General features: G+C 41.4%; 1 protein-coding gene across 2 annotated transcripts in view; it reads left to right on the top strand.

The window, feature by feature from the left end:
* The first annotated feature begins 9896 nt into the window (after positions 1–9896).
* GABPB1 (GA binding protein transcription factor subunit beta 1) overlaps positions 9897–18508 on the top strand; it is a 437479-nt gene continuing 428867 nt past the window's right edge. For both annotated transcript variants that reach the window (XM_053717436.1, XM_053717435.1), the window contains exon 1: positions 9897–10001. In XM_053717436.1, coding sequence (XP_053573411.1) covers positions 9912–10001 — 90 coding nt within the window. In that variant the 5' untranslated portion in view covers positions 9897–9911. The remainder of the gene's footprint in view (positions 10002–18508) is intronic.

Raw genomic sequence — 18508 nt, 5'->3', positions numbered from 1 at the left:
ATTATAACACCCTATACTTATATTTGTCTTTCACCCCTTTTATTTATTTTTATTTAATTTTTTGAAAAATTACAAACACAAACGTTAGGTACATTACAGAGTTGAGAGTATTTGTACAATCTAACAGAACTAAAAGACATGAATGGGCAATATGAACAATTCAATATATTGTAATCTTAATTGACAATGTAGAAGGCTCAAAAGAACTCTCTACAATATTCAATGTCTCTACTGATAATCTAAAAGTTACAGTGGCAAAAATATAGATAGGGGTCAAGTTACCTATGGAAGACATATATTTCTTCCAAAGGAACTTAATTGAATAATAAAAATTGGATTGTTTGGCCTGTACGTCTCAATAGCACTCCAAGGATAACATCTTTGTAACTTGTTTCCTCCAACCATTTAAACTAGGTACTAAGGCTTTTTTCCATAACCTGGAAATGGATGGCTTAGCTCCATTAAGAATAATCTATAGGAGTCTAAGTTTCAGTTTACATTTCAATTTGGGAGACTTATTAAAACAAAAATAATAAGGGTTGAACTGTAAATTAAGTACAAGAATAAGTAAGAATTCTTTGTGTTTGTTTTTCCAATATACTTTTATTTCTGGGCAACACCACCAAATATGGGACAAGATGCCAATGGCCCAGCACCTTCCTCAACAGGTATTGTTTGCTTGGGAAACAAATTATAGATACTCTATGCAGGGTTAGATACCATCTAATCAACAATTTCATATTTGTTTCAGTAACGCTGATGGAGGATAGGGATTTATAGGGAGGAATATTGATCTCCACTCTTTTTATGAGCTAGCTATTTGGAGTTCAGTTTCCCAGAATTTGATGTAAGCTGTTACGGGAATGATGATTCAACAAGCGTTTGTAAGTCATGGATAACCCTCTACGTGTTTGCTGTTTGAAATAACAGGAGTGTTTGAATAAAGTCAATGGCCTTCTACAATTCTTTTTGTCAGTGTTGTGTGTAAGAAAGTTGAAGATATTTGTTCTATTAAAAAATGTAATACCCTTATGTGTTCTCTCGTTCATAGCCATTAATTTGCCATCTATTAAGGATATAAGCAAGTGTAGATTAGTCATGTCTCTTATATACTCTCTTTTCAACAGGGAGTTCAGCAATCTGTAGAAGGGGTGTCAATGGAGACGGTAAAGTGGATAGAGTATTAATTTTGGCTACTAAGGTGTCCCAAACAGTAAATGTTTTGCAAACTAGTCTTGGTTGAGTTGGTGGAAATTGCCTATGGACTTTACGAAGCCAGCACGCCCCACACAATGGAAATCCATCAGTTAAATAATGTTCTAAAGTTATCCCTATTAATATAACAAGTTAGGCACGCCCAAGCCTCCATTATATCTACTCCTATATATAGAGTGTTTGGATACCCTGGGCATTTTTGGATACCCTGGACATTTTATGCTGCCAAATATATGAGTCAACAATGGTTTGTAAATTGTTAATAAAATAGATAGGTAAGGGAATAGGGAGGGTTTGGAATTTATAAAGTATTCATGGTGATATGGACATCCTGATAGCGGGGATTCTACATAGCTAGAACAATGTTTTATGGTGCCATTTAACCAGATCAGTTTGTATGTCCTGTAAATGGTTGGTAGTTTAACAAATATAAGGAGTCTAGATCCGTTGTGATATGAATACCAAGATATTTAAGGATTTGGGTTTTATAACACATTTATGCATATCTTTGATTTGTGATAGAGTGGAGCAGGGAATTTCTATACTAAGTAATTCAGATTTAGTCAAATTGATTTTGAAGTTGGAAAATTTGCTATATTTCTTTAATCCACTCTCCAATGCTAATAAAGATTTTAAGGGAGAGGATAATGTTAATAGTATAGTATGTCATCAGCATATAATGCCAATTTGTATTGTAAGTGTCTGAATGGTATTCCTATAATATCTGTTTTATCTCTGATATTAGGGGCCAAGACCTCCATTGCCAATGTAAATATTAGAGAGGATAATGGGCAGGCTTTTCAGTGTCCATTGCCAAAAAGATGGAGGGATTTTACGTCTCTTAGCATATTCAATCAAATTTACCACTTTTATTGTATTATCCTGTGCCTCTCTATTTGGAATAAAGCCCACCTGATTGGTATGTATCAGTTGGTCACGATATTATTGATATGGGTCGTAAGTATTTTTGGCATACATTTTTATATCAACATGAAGAAGCGATATTAGTAAAAATTAGATGGGGTATTCAGTGCTTTGCCTGGTTTCGAAATTACTGTGGTGTGGGCGTCTAACATGCTGCTAGGGAATATACATTGTTCTCCTATTCTATTAGCAGCTTGTAAATGTGGGATCAACATATAGACAAAAGTCTGATAATACTGTGCAGAAAACCTATCGGGACCAGGGCTCTATCTAACCTTTAACTCATTAATTGATGCAGTAATTTATGTAGAAGAAATAGGAGTATCCAGATCTTTTGCTTGGCCTGTTGTCAATTTAGGGAGGAATGCTTTTGTAAAATAAAAGCTGAGGGTTTTATTTAAAGAAGAGGGGATTTCATGTTTCTCAATATTGTATTGTTTAGTATGATAGTCCTTAAATTCATGTAAAATATTAGGAGTTGTAAAGACTTTCCTTTAAATTGGAGTATCGCTCCTTTTATTTACCAGTAATGGAGCTGTATTTCTAGTATATCTCCATTCTGGGTTTTTTTTTGTCACTTCTTTATCTCTTTAGCTGGTCATTCTTTGACTGGACTGTTGCATCTACACTAAAGGTTATTTTGGCTTTCTCTTTATATGTGTATGTTCCTTTAATTCCACTTTTACTATAGCGGTGTCTGACCAAGCTCCAATCTGCCTAAATGTTATTATCAAGCTGCTCATTCAAGATTGACCTGTAGAAACAATGAAAAAACTATGTAGATGAAAGTTTACCTGCTAAAGGGGCAGACTTCTCCAAATTTTGTATTGTTTAAAAAGATAACCCCTTTATTACCCATTCCCCAGTTTTGCATAACCAACACAGTACTTTTTACCTTTGTGATTACCTTGCATCTAAGACTGCGCAGACTGCCCCCTTATTTGAGTTATTTTGACAAACATGCATTTAAGCCTATTAGTGCTGACAAAGAATACCAAGAGAACAAAGCAAATTTGATGATAAAAGTAATTGGGAAATGTAATTTAAAATTGCATTCCTTATCTGAATCATGAAAGTTTAATTTTGACTGGACTATACCTTTAATAGCCCTATGGCTATATCATGAAAATATGAAGCTATCCTCTCTATTCAACTGCTCCTCTTAAGCAAACACTACAATCAGATTGGCTCAACCCTGAATATTAAAAACTACTAGATCCTTTTTTTATTTTTTTCAAACTAACCACTATCTATATTATTCATTATCAAACAAAAGTAGTTTTGGGATGAGAAACCCAATAATATGTGGCGAAAAATCATGTTTTTCCACAGATTTAGTTTTCCTAGCTAAAAAATATTTGATGGCTCTTAATTTAAGAGTATGGGGAATACACAAATAAAGAGTAACTGCAACCACTACAACCCACTGATAACCTTCGCTCCATTCTATACCCTATATAATTATAAATGAGTTCTGTAGATAGCTATATAACCCATGTAGTAATGGCTGCAAAAGTGAATTAACCCATTTAGACAATTAACCTATGCCAGATATAGTGGGACATTCAGGAAGATTATTAAGACTGAATTTTTTGTAAATTATGAAAAATCTGTGTTAATGGAAATTCAGGAGTAAGGTTTTGTTCAGCCGAAACAAATCCCAAAGTAACTTCCTCATCAAGTAATCTTTCCAGTTCAGCCCTAAATTACTTTCTTATTTTGTCACTGTCACATAATGATACTTGTTTAAAACAACAACATTCTCACCCTTATCCGAAGATCCGAAAGCAATACTGTGAATCTTTTGAAAATATTTAAGTGCCTTCTTTTCAGCTTAACTCATATTGCACCTTTTTTCTTAAAATCAGATTTATTTTGTGTTAAACACAAAATATCCTGTTTCACTTTCTTTTGATTTGCATTAACGTATGGACTTCAAAACTGTATTGGGTAAAATTGTTTTGCTATGTACACTTGGTCATGGAAGAGCTGATCTATGACCAGGAAAAACCCTCCTAGTTTGGCCGGGCTCTTGGAACTCCCGGTCGGCCACCTTACAACTGACACCCGCCTAACCCCTCTCAGGCTGGCCAGTTTCCTGGAACTCCCGGTGGGCCACAGAACAGCAGGACATCCGCTAACTTTACCCCTGGTTGCTCCAGCGGCCCTTTGTCCCAGAGCTCCGCACTTTTGCGGATTGGTAGCCCCTAGGGAGTACAAGAGGTTGGGGGATTACCGGAGGGGAGCTCCTTTGGGAACCGGGGTTTTTGGACACCCCTACCCCCATAAATTCAACAGGCTGTATCTCCGGTCCACAGTAATGAATCCCACCGCTTTTTGGACTGTGGCATCTGGGGACCGAGAGCTTTCAAATGCTGCTGCTCCACCGGGATCCCCCAAAATCGTCACACCTGGGTCCTGGGATTTTGTGGAACTATGGCTGCTATGGAGGCGCCAGTCTGTCTGGAGGGGTGGGAATGGCGGGAAAATTGTGGGATTGTCCAGTGTCTTATCAAGATGAGCTTTGTGTATAAAAGGAGTGTATGTTTTACAATAAAATCAGTTCCTGTTTCACCTGAATGCTAGTATGTCTAGTTATTTGGGTGAGCTCCTGCTAAAATCACTTTCCTCGGCTACATAGCAACCTGTTCCAGGCAGAGGAACGACCCTCTGGCAGAGCTACTTAGTCTGGGTAGCCGGAGTCTGCCAAAGGGTGGGACCCTGAGTGGTGGCTACAGACTGTGGTCACTTGCCAGCTACATAGCTGCAGTCGGCAGGGAGGAAGCAGGACCTATTTGGCGGAGCTACCCAGTCGGGGTAGCCGGGGTATCCGTCACATTGGCTGGCAGCGGTGGGATCTGCTTCTTCCACACGATTCCTGCTAACAGAGGAGAAGGGCCACAGTAGCCGGTAACTATAGAAGTCGAATTTCTAAGAAGAGTACAGGAGGCGCTGGCCCAGCTGGACGGTCCTATTTACCTACAGGACGTGCTGGAACAGAGAGACCTGATCCGCAGAGACCTCTGGTGGGAGGCTCTTCAACAGGAGCGGGACAGTGGAAAGGTCCTCCCCATGAATTACACAAGGTTCAGGGTTCGGCGGACCTTGAGAGTGCCTTTCCTGGGAAAACAGCCAAAGAAGGAATGGCTATCTGTTCTACATAGACTGGTCCAGCAAGAGATGGGTGGGTGGAGGACGGCTATCGGGCCCTCCAATGGCTCACTATGCAAGCGCAGCCACAGCTGGAAGATGGCTCACCCACAGAGGGCTTTGGCAGCCCTGGATTGCTATTCACAAAAAAGGACAGAGGACCCACAGTTTGGGAGCGAGATGGACCAAGTTCTGGAGGATATCTCTGGGCTCCAAGAGGAACTGCTGGATCTCTTGGAGGAATCCTGGCTACTAGATGATCTGGATTTCTAAGTGACCAGGAAGAGGCACTGGTTGAGGAATACAAGAGGCTGCTAGATCTTGTTAAGCAGCGTGCCAAGGCTAAACAGATCTGGGGTGCAGCCCTCTAGGATTCATGGAGCTTTACCGTGGATGAGTGGCAGCAAAGAAAAAGGGAACCAGGGCTGCTGGATCCCGATCAGCAGTCTGGCTCCGAGCTTATGGTCTTGGACCAGTGGGCCACCATAGCAGAAGCACTGGCAACAGGGCAGAGAGCCGCCAGCCTCTGCCCAGCACCTGCAACAGCTCCAGGAAACTAGGGAGAGGAGGTAGGCGTCCTCCCTCCCCGTAAGCAGAACCCCTTCCTGGGAGAGGAGACAGTCGGTCTCTCTCCCCAGCGGCAGAGCCAGGAGCGGAGACAGTCTGTCTCTCTCCGCAGTGGCAAAGCCATCCCCTGGGAGCGGAGGTAGTCGTCCTCTCTCCCCGTAAGCAGAACCCCTTCCTGGGAGAGGAGACAGTCTGTCTCTCTCCCCAGCGGCAGAGCCATCCCCTGGGAGCGGAGGTAGTCATCCTCCCTCCACTTACGCAGAACCCCTTCCTGGGAGAGGAGACAAACGGTCTCTCTCCCCAGCCACAGAGCCAGGAGAGGAGACAGCCAGTCTCTCTCCCCAGAGGCAGAGCCATCCCCTGGGAGCAGAGGTAGTCATCCTCCCTCCACTTACGCAGAACCCCTTCCTGGGAGAGGAGACAGATGGTCTCTCTCCCCAGCGGCAGAGCCAGGAGCCGGGAGAGGAGACAGTCGGTCTCTCTCCCCAGTGGCAGAGCCATCCCCTGGGAGCGGAGGTAGTCGTCCTCCCTCCCCTTACGCAGAACCCCTTCCTGAGAGAAGAGACAGTCGGTCTTCTCCCCAGCGGCAGAGCCAGGAGCAGGGAGAGGAGACAGTCGGTTGCTCTCCCCAGCGGCAGAGCCATCCTCTGGGAGCGGAGGTAGTCATCCTCCCTCCCCTTACACAGAACCCCTTGCAGGGAGAGACGGATGTTCATAACTCTCCCCAGAGGCAGAACCCCTTCCCGGGGGAGGAGACAGTCGGTCTCCCTCCCCAGCGGCAGAGCAGTTTTCCATGGAGCGGAGGTAGCAGACCTCCCTCCCCAGTAGTAAATCTCCTTCTAGGAAGAAGAGACAAACGGTCTCTCCCTTCAGTAGCTTGGCAGGGTCTCTACCCTTTTCTTGTCCCAGGGGGTACCCGCTCATGCAGTTGGTGCCACATGTTTGGGCACCCGAGTTTTGCCTGCCCCACCAAGGAGCAACTTCCACCTACAACCGGGAAACCGGCAATGGCTTTGTTGGATACCCGCCCCTGCATTTGGTGCCACCAGTTTGGGCACCCAAGTCTTGCCTGCCCCACCAAGGAGCAACCACAACCTACAGTTTGGGGTGAGGTACAGCCGGGAAACCGGTACTGGCTTTGTTTGTGGGTAGGTCAGCCGGTACTCAACAGAGTTTCACAGAGGGAGGCAGTGTGGCCATGGAACTTAAGGACACTGGAACTTGTGGGAAAACTGTTCGGGAGCCAACCTTGGCAAACTTGTTTGGGACATTGTATTGTGTGACTGTCCCTGCGCCTAGGGCACAGGGGATAAATGCCAGCAGGAACCCCCTAGGAGGCCCCAAGCCCAGGAGAGATGGGATAGCCTTCCCCAGCAACCGAGAAGGGGAGGGCCACCGTTGGACAGCCCCAGGCCGACTCGTTAAGGGTCTAGCCAGGTCTGCCAAACTGGAGGGGGGGAGATGTCACGGATACCGGACAGCTAAGGCTACCCCCCAACCCCTACTACATGGCTCACTCTCTGTTACAATAGATTTGGACATTTCATGGCTTATGGGATCTCCCAGATGCGTGCTATGTGTTGTTTTGCTATGTACACTTGGTCATGGAAGAGCTGATCTATGACCAGGAAAAACCCTCCTAGGCTGGCTGGGCTCCTGGAACTCCCGGTCAGCCACCTTACAACTGATACCCGCCTAACCCCTCTCAGGCTGGCCAGGAACTCCCTGTCGGCCACAGAACAGCAGGACACCCGCTAACTTTACCCCTATTCGATCCATGGTCCCTTTGCCCCAGAGCTCCGCTCTTTTGGGGATTGGTAGCCCCTAGAGAGTACAAGTGGTGGGGGGATTACCGGAGGGGAGCACCTTTGGGTAACAGGGTTTTTTGACACCCCTACCCCCATAACTTCAATGGGCTGTATCTCCGACCAAGAGCTTTCAATTGACACCCTGGAAGTGCCACCTGTGTCCTGGGATTCTGGGGGTCTATGGATGCTATGGAGGCGCCAGTCTATCTGGAGGGGCAGGAAGGGTTGGGAAATTGTGGGATTGTCCAGTGTCTTATCAAGATGAGCTTTGTGTATAAAAGGAGTGTATTTTTTACAATAAAATCAGTTCCTGTTTCACCTGAATGCTAGTATGTCTAGTTAGTTGGTTGAGCTCCTGCTAAAATCACTTTCCTGGGCTACATAGCAGCCTGTTCCAGGCAGAGGAAGGACCCTCTGGCAGTGCTACCTAGTCTGGGTAGCCGGAGTCTGCCACAGGGTGGGACCCTGAGGGGTGTCTACAGGCTGTGGTCACTTGCCAGCTACATAGCTGCAGTTGGCAGGGTGGAAGCAGGACCCTTTGGCTGAGCTACCCAGTCGGGGTAGCCGGGGTATCCATCACAATAATCCATTTATTTTAAATCTCTTAGGAGCAAAAACAACAAAAATCAAATTGGCTCTTTACAACATTAACTCCTGAATAATTGGGATCATGATTACAATCTTTGTTTAAGTGTGGATCTATTTCAATCAACAGTAATTGAAAAAAAATATTGTTTTAAACTAAGTTTTCAATTAATTTATTAACATCAAGTAATACCCTAAACCTCTCCTAAGAACAACACGTTGGTCATCAGTGTATAGTCCAATAAATTAATGATACTAAGCATAGTCCCTATTCTTTAATTTAGGATGGACAACCCCAGATCTTCATCTTCTACCACTACCAAACTACCCTGAAATGACAAAATGGGGTTAGAAAAAAGGAAGAATTGCTTTCTCCAGAGCGTCAGAGACTCCAGATATGAAGAATCTATATCTGTGGATCAAAAAGCTACTCTTCTTCCAGATTTGTGTTTTAGAATTGACTCTGGAAGAATTGTGACACAGTATGATTACTTGATTGTCTTCTGGGAAATCTCCTCATCCCCTGAAACTTTTTCGGAATTTTTTTTTATTTTTTATATTCTTCTTAAGACACGCATACCGATCATCATCTTTCTGTGACTTCATTTTTGTGGCCTTATTCCAAACTATAATGCTTCTTCTGTTTACTTTTCACTAACAATTTCATTAACGCGATGGAACCAACAGTCAATGCCTTATTCAATTCATACATCAGATCCTCAAAATCATTAGTAAGAAACCTTTTAGTTTGCAATCCACGCAGTATTCTATTTGCTTCAATATAGTGATTGAAAGTAAAAATATCCCATATCAGCCTTAAATCAGTAACAATGTTTCTAATTGTTCAAATTTAGACTTTATGTCAATGCCAGTCTCACTGCTTTCATCTGTAAATTAAAAAACTTTATTAAAAAACTGTTTTCTTTATTGCATGTTCAAATTTGATTCTGTGGAATCTAAATACATCTCTTCTATATTGCTCCAATATAAGTATAATTTTCAATGAACAACTTCTAAGCCTGCTAAACAGTGGATGCCCTAATCTTTTACATCACGGATGGCCAACCGGCGGCCCATGGACCACATAGGGCCCTCTGCAACCATTTTCTTCCGTGGTTGTGAAAACAAGGTATCCAGATTCCAGAACAACAACAAAAATCCTCGGGGGAAGGGACGGGGGACAGCAGACAGGGTCATCTGCAACCTAAACCTAGTCCTATGCCACTTGACACATGCAGCAATGATATCATTAATTGTGTGTTAAATAGCTATTAGTTTATAAGACACTTAAGGCTTAAAATATATTGTTCTGCACCCCCCATGTGTTAGGAAGTTGGCCATTACTGCATTATAGGAATATCATGAATTAAAGCAACTCTATTCTCTTAAATAGCAAGTCCATAATACATATTGCAAAACGTAATCAAAGAGATTCACAATGCCTTTCAAACAGGTCTTTTCAGCACATCAGCTTATGCTGCGTTAACTTTCACAGGAGACACACATACAGAAATTCTTGAAATTACTTTAGACTTAAATGCAAGTTGAAGTCATGTGCTCACTTGTTCCATACAAACATCAGCAGACATAAAAGAATCCAAAGATGCAAGCCAACACACACAGATCTGCCACTCTGAAAAGCTCCTGTCTTCCAAAAAGGAAATGGGAACGTATAACCCAAACTTCTGTGTTGGGGCACGCCACAAGGGTGGAACAAACCGCCAATCAAAAGGTTCAGCAAACACAAGTGAGGTAAAAATTAAAACTCGTCTTTTCATAAAATTAAACAAAAAAGTAAAATGGAGGGTGCAGGAGCATTTGAGGTATATAACAAATAATTAAAAGATTCTGCAGTTGCAAAACACTGTAATAGTCTTAATCTCTCCAATGCTCCTAATATCTTGATAAAAAAAATATTATTCTGACGAAGGTACCACCCAGAGATAGGCACAAATTAAAAATTTGGACCAAGAAAGAATTTTATAGGATTTTTAGGATTAGAACTGATGCTCTTAAACATGAATGGGACATGTTATTGTATAACTTTGAACTGTAGATTATATGTTGTACAATATTTTTTTCATCTAACAGGTCAGTTTTGTATGTATTGACAAAAGCTTAGATTATTAGCAATAATGAGATTACAACTTGACTCATTATTTATCACTGAAGCTCAATGTTTGGTAGTGCTTACCACTTAATATTATACATTATATATACAGTATCTCACAAAAGTGAGTACACCCCTCACATTTTTGTAAATATTTTATTATATCTTTTCATGTGACAACACTGAAGAAATGGCACTTTGCTACAATGTAAAGTAGTGAGTGTACAGCCTGTATAACAGTGTAAATTTGCTGTCCCCTCAAAATAACTCAACACACAGCCATTAATGTCTCCAAAGTGAGGGAATCATGCTCTGCTTCAGTATGTCACAGTATGTTGGCATTCATGGTTCCCTCAATGAACTGTAGCTCTCCAGTGCTGGCAGCACTCATGCAGGCCGAGACCATGATACTCCCACCACCATGTTTGACTGTAGGCAAGACACATTTGTCTTTGTACTCCTCACCTGGTTGAAGTCACACACGCTTGACACCATCTGAACCAAATAAGTTTATCTTGGTCATATCAGACTACATGACATGGTTCCAGTAATCCATGTCCTTACTCTGCTTGTCTTCAACAAACTGTTTGCAGTTATCACGTGCTGCTCAAAACTATGTCAATTTTAAGGTAGATATTCTCAAAAAATTAGGTTTTGTAGCTTTTCATATGGTCTGTTGCAAATGAGAAGGGAGCTGTGCAAGTGAGTTGAAAGGAGTTACGCTGTAGAGGAACAGCTGAGGATGACATCACCGGAACTCCGCTCTGAACCAAACACTGCTGTGGTTTCGGCTTGTGCTCTAGAACAAAATCCAAATGGTAGTTAAGTTGTCAGTTTTACGTTGCAGTACTTAGCCATATGAGAGCTGGATCCAAGTAGGTAACAATTAGTGAGTAAGTCGCTTGGCTATGAGGTAGGCTTGTTAAAGAAATCTTAGGAGGAAAATCAAGTAGGTACGATGTTTCTCAGCATTCAGAATCTAATAATCAAGCGCTAAACAGGTGTTCTGATGATTACACCTTTATAGGGGAATGCTCAGTGGGCAGGTCTAATCCACTTAAAGACACAGTGAATCGTGACATATCCCCCCTTTCTGGAGAACGTCTACCGGATTCCTGGTCCTGGCTTGGAAGGAAATTTTCTATGAAATTCAGAAAGTAGTCGGGGTGCATGGATATCCCGGAGGGGAATCCAAGAGTCTTCCTCAACTCCATAGCCTGTCCAGTGGACCAAATATTCAAATTTTCTCCAACGACGGCATGAATCTAGAATCTTCTCCATTTCATATTCTATTTGGTTATTAATTAAAGATGTTGAGGTCCCAACGCCTTGAGAAGTAGGGTCCTGAGATCCTAGGTAAGGTTTTATTAGGGACACATGAAAGGAGGGATGGATTCTGAGTGTAGGAGGTAACTTCAGTATGACTGCATTTGGATTTATGATTTTTGTTATCCTGAAAGGTCCAATGAACTGATTAGCCAGTTTTTTAGTTGGAACCTTAAGTTTAAGGTTTCTTGTAGAGAGCCAGACTTGGTCACCTGGTTTGTAAGATGGAGGTGGCATATGTTTTTTATCAAAGAAGAGTTTTTGTTTCTTTTTTGCTTCTTCAAGGTGCATCTTCAATAAAGACATGGAAGTTTTGATATTGGTGACGTAATCGACTAAATGCGGAAAGGTGGAAGTAGGTATTGTGTTAGGTAGTGTCAACGGATGGTACCCATAGGAGACAAAGAATGGGGACATCTTTGTAGATGAGTAAAATGAGTTATTATATGAGAATTCTGCCATGGGTAACCATTCTGCCCAATCGTCCTGTAGATGTGAGACATAACATCTAAGGTACTGTTCCAAGGTTTGGTTCAGACGTTCCGTTAATCCGTTAGACTGAGGATGGAATGCCGTTGAAAGTCTGGGGGAGATCTTCAGTATACGACACAATTCTTTCCAGAACCTAGACGTGAATTGTGTTCCACGGTCAGTAACAATAGAAGTTGGTAAACCATGTAATCTTACAACATGAGAGAAGAATACATTTGCTGTTGTCATGGCATTGGGAATTTTTTTTAAAGGGATGAAATGAGCTAATCGGGTGAGGTGATCTACCACAACTAATATGGTAGTAAAATTATTAGAAGGTGGTAGATCTACAATAAAATCCATTGCAATCATTTTCCAGGGGACGTCAGGTACAGGCAAGGTTTGTGATGATCTTTTTTATTTCACATGCCAACTTGACAGTTTTGTATATAGTCATGTGTTCTGTTTTAACTCAGGCCACCAGTATTGTAAGGTCAAGAGTTCCTGTGTTTTTGATATGCCTGGGTGACCAGATAAAGGGGAGTCATGATGATGGTGGAGAAGTACATTGCGCAAGGATGGAGGCACATATATAAGATGATTGTGGAGATATAGACCAGAGGTGTTATCCTTAGTACATGAAGGAGGTATGTTTGCGTCTGTTCTTTGAGCTGATAGCAGGTCTGCATGTAAGGTGGTAGCTGCTGCTAGAAACTTATGAGAGGGAATGAGTGTAGGAGGTAACTTCAGTATGACTGCATTTGGATTTATGATTTTTGTTATCCTGAAAGGTCCAATGAACTAATTAGCCAGTTTTTTAGTTGGAACCTTAAGTTTAAGGTTTCTTGTAGAGAGCCAGACTTGGTCACCTGGTTTGTAAGATGGAGGTGGCATATGTTTTTTATCAAAGAAGAGTTTTTGTTTCTTTTTTGCTTCTTCAAGGTGCATCTTCAATAAAGACATGGAAGTTTTGATATTGGTGACGTAATCGACTAAATGCGGAAAGGTGGAAGTAGGTATTGTGTTAGGTAGTGTCAACGGATGGTACCCATAGGAGGCAAAGAATGGGGACATCTTTGTAGATGAGTAAAATGAGTTATTATATGAGAATTCCGCCATGGGTAACCATTCTGCCCAATCGTCCTGTAGATGTGAGACATAACATCTAAGGTACTGTTCCAAGGTTTGGTTCAGACGTTCCGTTAATCCGTTAGACTGAGGATGGAATGCCGTTGAAAGTCTTGGGGAGATCTTCAGTATACGACACAATTCTTTCCAGAACCTAGACGTGAATTGAGTTCCACGGTCAGTAACAATAGAAGTTGGTAAACCATGTAATCTTACAACATGAGAGAAGAATACATTTGCTGTTGTCATGGCATTGGGAATTTTTTTTAAAGGGATGAAATGAGCTAATCGGGTGAGGTGATCTACCACAACTAATATGGTAGTAAAATTATTAGAAGGTGGTAGATCTACAATAAAATCCATTGCAATCATTTTCCAGGGGACGTCAGGTACAGGCAAGGTTTGTGATGATCTTTTTTATTTCACGCGCAAACTTGACAGTTTTGTATATAGTCATGTGTTCTGTTTTAACCCAGGCCACCAGTATTGTAAGGTCAAGAGTTCCTGTGTTTTTGATATGCCTGGGTGACCAGATAAAGGGGAGTCATGATGATGGTGGAGAAGTACATTGCGCAAGGATGGAGGCACATATATAAGATGATTGTGGAGATATAGACCAGAGGTGTTATCCTTAGTACATGAAGGAGGTATGTTTGCGTCTGTTCTTTGAGCTGATAGCAGGTCTGCATGTAAGGTGGTAGCTGCTGCTAGAAACTTATGAGAGGGAATGATTTGTTTTACTTCTTCACTATCTGGTAGAGTTACAAGTGATAGTTATAAAGCATCAGCTTGAATGTTTTTTGATCCTGGTCTGTAACTGAGATGAAAATTGAAACGATCAAAGAAAAGTGACCATCGTACCTGTCTGGAAGATAGGGTCTTGTTTTTCTTTAGGTATTGTAAGTTCTTATGGTCGGTTAGAACTAGGAAATGTTTGTCTGTCCCTTCTAGCAAGTGTCTCCAGTGTTCAAGAGTGCTTTTTATGGCTAGAAGTTCAAGGTCCCTGTAAGGATTCACCTTTTCTCCTGCTGCTACGCTATACCTTTAAGGAGATCACCTCCTCCCTATAAAGGACACATCCTTCCTCTAATTCATTGCTGGATTATTGAAGTCTGTGTCTGCATGTACCCAGCTAATACTACTAAACCTCCGCACATCCTTCTTACTTGCTAACGGAACCATCAGCCTCCTGTCCTTGTCCTCCGTTACATTCCAATAACTCTCTCTCAAGTAAGGTATATTCAATTATACTTGCTAGACTTTCCGCTGTCTCTACCTCCTTCCAAACGATCAGAGCCGGATCCTCAGCACAGGCGCCTACGTCATCAGCTACGGCCGCCTCACCGCTGCAGCGTCTCATTCTCCACACAGACGCCGGGAAAGCTCCGGTACTCAGGAATCCTACAGAGCAGCATATCTTTTGCACACACCTCATCCTAACAGGTGAATATCCTGAGAGCTCAGTAAACTAAGGACTGGAGGTACGTTCTTCACATTTTCATATGCTTACACCAAGCCGTATATTATCCTTCTGTTATCTAACACCTCTGACTGCAGTTGATAAAACTTACGGCCATATTAAGTCACTTATGTAACTAAGGAAATTCCTTGTGTGTAGTTACCTATTTGACACAATAACAACTTTATATAAGGAACTGTAAATATTGTAAATATATCAATTAAAGACATTAGTTCATTTTGTTCATTACAATTCTTTACAGTCCCCAATGGAGTAATTTCTTTCGGCAACGGAGAGAAGCCGGGAGTAGTAGGCGACGGGATGACGATCAGGTGAGCCTTTCCGTTGTTGGGACAAGATGGCTCCAAGTCCTATATTAGAGGCATCTACCTCAAGAGTAAACTGGGAATCAGGGTTCAGAAGATGTAACACAGGTGCAGTTGTGAAACTTCTTTTTAGATGGTCAAACGCATCTTGAGCTTCTTTTGTCCAAATGAACCTTTGTTTCCCTGTGAGTTTAGTCAAAGGTTGGACAATAGTGGAGAAATCAAGAATGAATCTTCTATAAAAGTTGGAGAAGCCCAAGAACCTCTGAAGGGACTTCAAAGAGGTGAGGGTAGGCCACTTTAATACAGCTCCAACCTTATCTGGATCCATGTGGATTCCATTCAGGGTGATGATGTAACCCAGGAATTTGATTGTCTTTACATGGAATTCACATTTCTCTGCTTTGGCATATAAACGATGTTCTCTTAGCCTTGTTAGAATCCACCTTACATGTTTTATGTGGTCAGTGAGATTTTTTGAAAAAATAAAAATATCATCTAGATATATTACTACACATATATCCATTAAATCTTTGAATATTTCATTAATAAAAAATTGGAAGGTGGCAGGTGCATTTGTTAAACCAAAAGGCATGACATTATATTGAAATAGACCGTAGCGGGTTCTGAACGCTGTTTTCCATTCATTCCCTTTTCTCATTTTTATCAGATTATAGGCCCCTTTCAGATCTAATTTGGTGAATATGGTAGCATCAGTCAACCTCTGGAGTAGTTCAGGAATAAGTGGGAGTGGGTATCTGTTTTTTATGGTTATAGCATTAAGATCTCTATAATCTATGATTGGACGTAGTGAGCCATCTTTGTTAGTAACAAAAAATATTATCCCCGTACAGGTCCCAGAGGTGACCGAGGCAGATAGGGAAAAGTTACAGGCCCCCATAAGTTACAAAGAGATCATAGTAGCCATTAAATCTTTAAAACCTGAAAAAGCTCCGGGCCCGGATGGGTTTACCGGGTCGTATTACAAAACGTTCTCTCACATTTTAACACCCCACCTACTAAACACCTTCAGTCAAATAGATGATGGTGGTACATTGCCTGACACCATGCTACAGGCTTATATCACTGTCCTCCCCAAACCGGGCAAGAAACCTGATACCCCCGCAAATTATCGACCGATATCCCTATTAAATATAGATTTGAAGATACTAGCTAAGATATTGGCATGCAGACTCAATAACTTACTCCCAACATTGATTTCTCCGGATCAGGTGGGTTTTGTACCACGGAGGGAAGCTAAGGATAATACTGTTAAATTATTGAACATTCTAGAATACATTAATGCTAATAAAACACCCTCAATATTACTCTCCACAGACGCTGAGAAAGCGTTCGATAGATTAGATTGGACCTTTCTACAGACAACTCTAAATAAATTTAATTTTCCTCTCCCCTTCATAAATAGAATCATGGCCCTATACTCCTTCCCCACTGCTCAAATTAGAATCAACGGTACGTTGTCGGAACAATTCGAAATACGAAACGGTACACGCCAGGGATGCCCGCTCTCCCCACTTTTATTTATTCTCTCCCTAGAAACATTAGCAAGTAGAATTAGGTTAAACAACAACATAAAGGGCATAATTATTAAAAATAGAGAATACAAATTATCAATGTTCGCGGACGATGTCCTGATGTCACTGTCATGCCCTTTGGAATCTCTTCCAGCAGTGCAATCAGAGATGTTGGAATATGGAAGAGTCTCAAACTTCCTAGTAAATCCCAGCAAGTCGGAGTTATTACCTTTACATATATCACCGGCAGAATTGATTAATATCAAACTGAACAGCCCATTCGCAATCCAACAGAAACATATTAAGTATTTAGGTATATATCTACTACATAGTCTAGATTTAATCCGCACCTTTAATTACTCCAAACTCCTTAACAGCATCACTAACCAGGCATCTTCGTGGCTATCTAAAAATATATCGTGGATAGGGAGAGTAAATACAGTAAAAATGGTTTTATTACCAAAAATCCTGTATATATTGCAGACATTACCGCTTCCTCATACACAGTTATACCTTCAAAAAATACAAAGAGCACTGTTTAGCTTTATTTGGAAAAAAAAACCTGCAAGGGTAAATAAATCCTCCTTATATGCCAGTAAGTACATGGGGGGATTGGGAGTACCTAATATAGTATTATATAAACAGGCTATTTCGCTGCAGAGATTGGTAGAGTGGTGTAGACATAGCTCGGATGAGCCCAAACATTGGGTTCAAATAGAATGTGACTTAAGTAATATACCACAGCTGGGAGGGATTTGCTGGATCCCCAAACTATTATCTAAGATACAGGGTAATACCACACACACGGTGTCAAATTCCCTATCAGATTGGAAACACATACGGGATAATTATAGAGGCATTTCCAGCACTTACTCACCCCTAACTCCAATATTGATGAATCCTGAATTTAAGGAAGGTCAAGGATATCAGCCAATTAGTGGATATGGTTTGAGGGAATTCATTCCTATCACCCTTATAACTACATTAGGGAAATTAAATCCGAGAAATGAAATACAGGAGAGGGGGGTTGACTTCTTTAGCAATTGGTTTAGGCACCATCAGGTAAATCATTATATAATGACTCACAGAGATAAGAATAGCTTGTTGAGGCAGCTAACTCCTTTTGAACAGATGTGTATGTCAAATATAACACAAAAAGGGTTAATCTCATCCATATATAAATTACTACTCACGGCAACAACTCCGAAACCACACAACTTCACAAAAGGGTGGGAAAGGGAATTACTAGGGGCTCAGAGCCCAAAAGTCTGGGATGAGATTTTTCGTGGCGTAGCTCACTCGGCCCACACAACATTTGCTTTGGAAACAAACTATAAAATATTATACCGTTGGTATCTGACACCCAATAGAATGAAACATCTATTTCCATCTGCCAACGAGAAATGTTGGAGATGCAAATTAGAAGCAGGTAATATGGGCCATATATGGTGGTCGTGTGAGAAGATAAAAACTTTTTGGGAAAAAATAATTGAAGAAATAAATAGGGCCATGTCCTGTAACATTACTCTCGACCCATTGGTCTGTCTCTTCAATGTGTTGAGCAGTGTACGGTGTGCTATTAGAAGGAATGCTATATACATTATGTTAAATTCAGCAAAACAGCTTATAGCCTCTATGTGGAGATCTGACACGATCCCCACAGTCGACTCTTGGAGAGACAAAGTTAGGGGAAACCTAATGCTAGAGAGATATTTTTACCTTAAAACAAACAGATTGACAATGTTTCAGGATATGATGTTTTATTGGGAATCCTACGCAGGTACTTAATAAAGATTATGGAAAGGGGTCCACCCGTAGACATCTCTTAAACCAAAAATAGGTAGCATAGATTGAAGCTAATAAACAGGTTAACAGGATGTTTTGCCTTCACCTTTTAAATACAC

Source organism: Bombina bombina, chromosome 6 (assembly GCF_027579735.1).
Source record: "Bombina bombina isolate aBomBom1 chromosome 6, aBomBom1.pri, whole genome shotgun sequence".
In the NCBI taxonomy this organism is placed as follows: Eukaryota; Metazoa; Chordata; class Amphibia; order Anura; family Bombinatoridae; genus Bombina; species Bombina bombina.
Note: the sequence above shows the minus strand (reverse complement) of the source record. Positions and strands in the feature narration are given on the sequence as shown.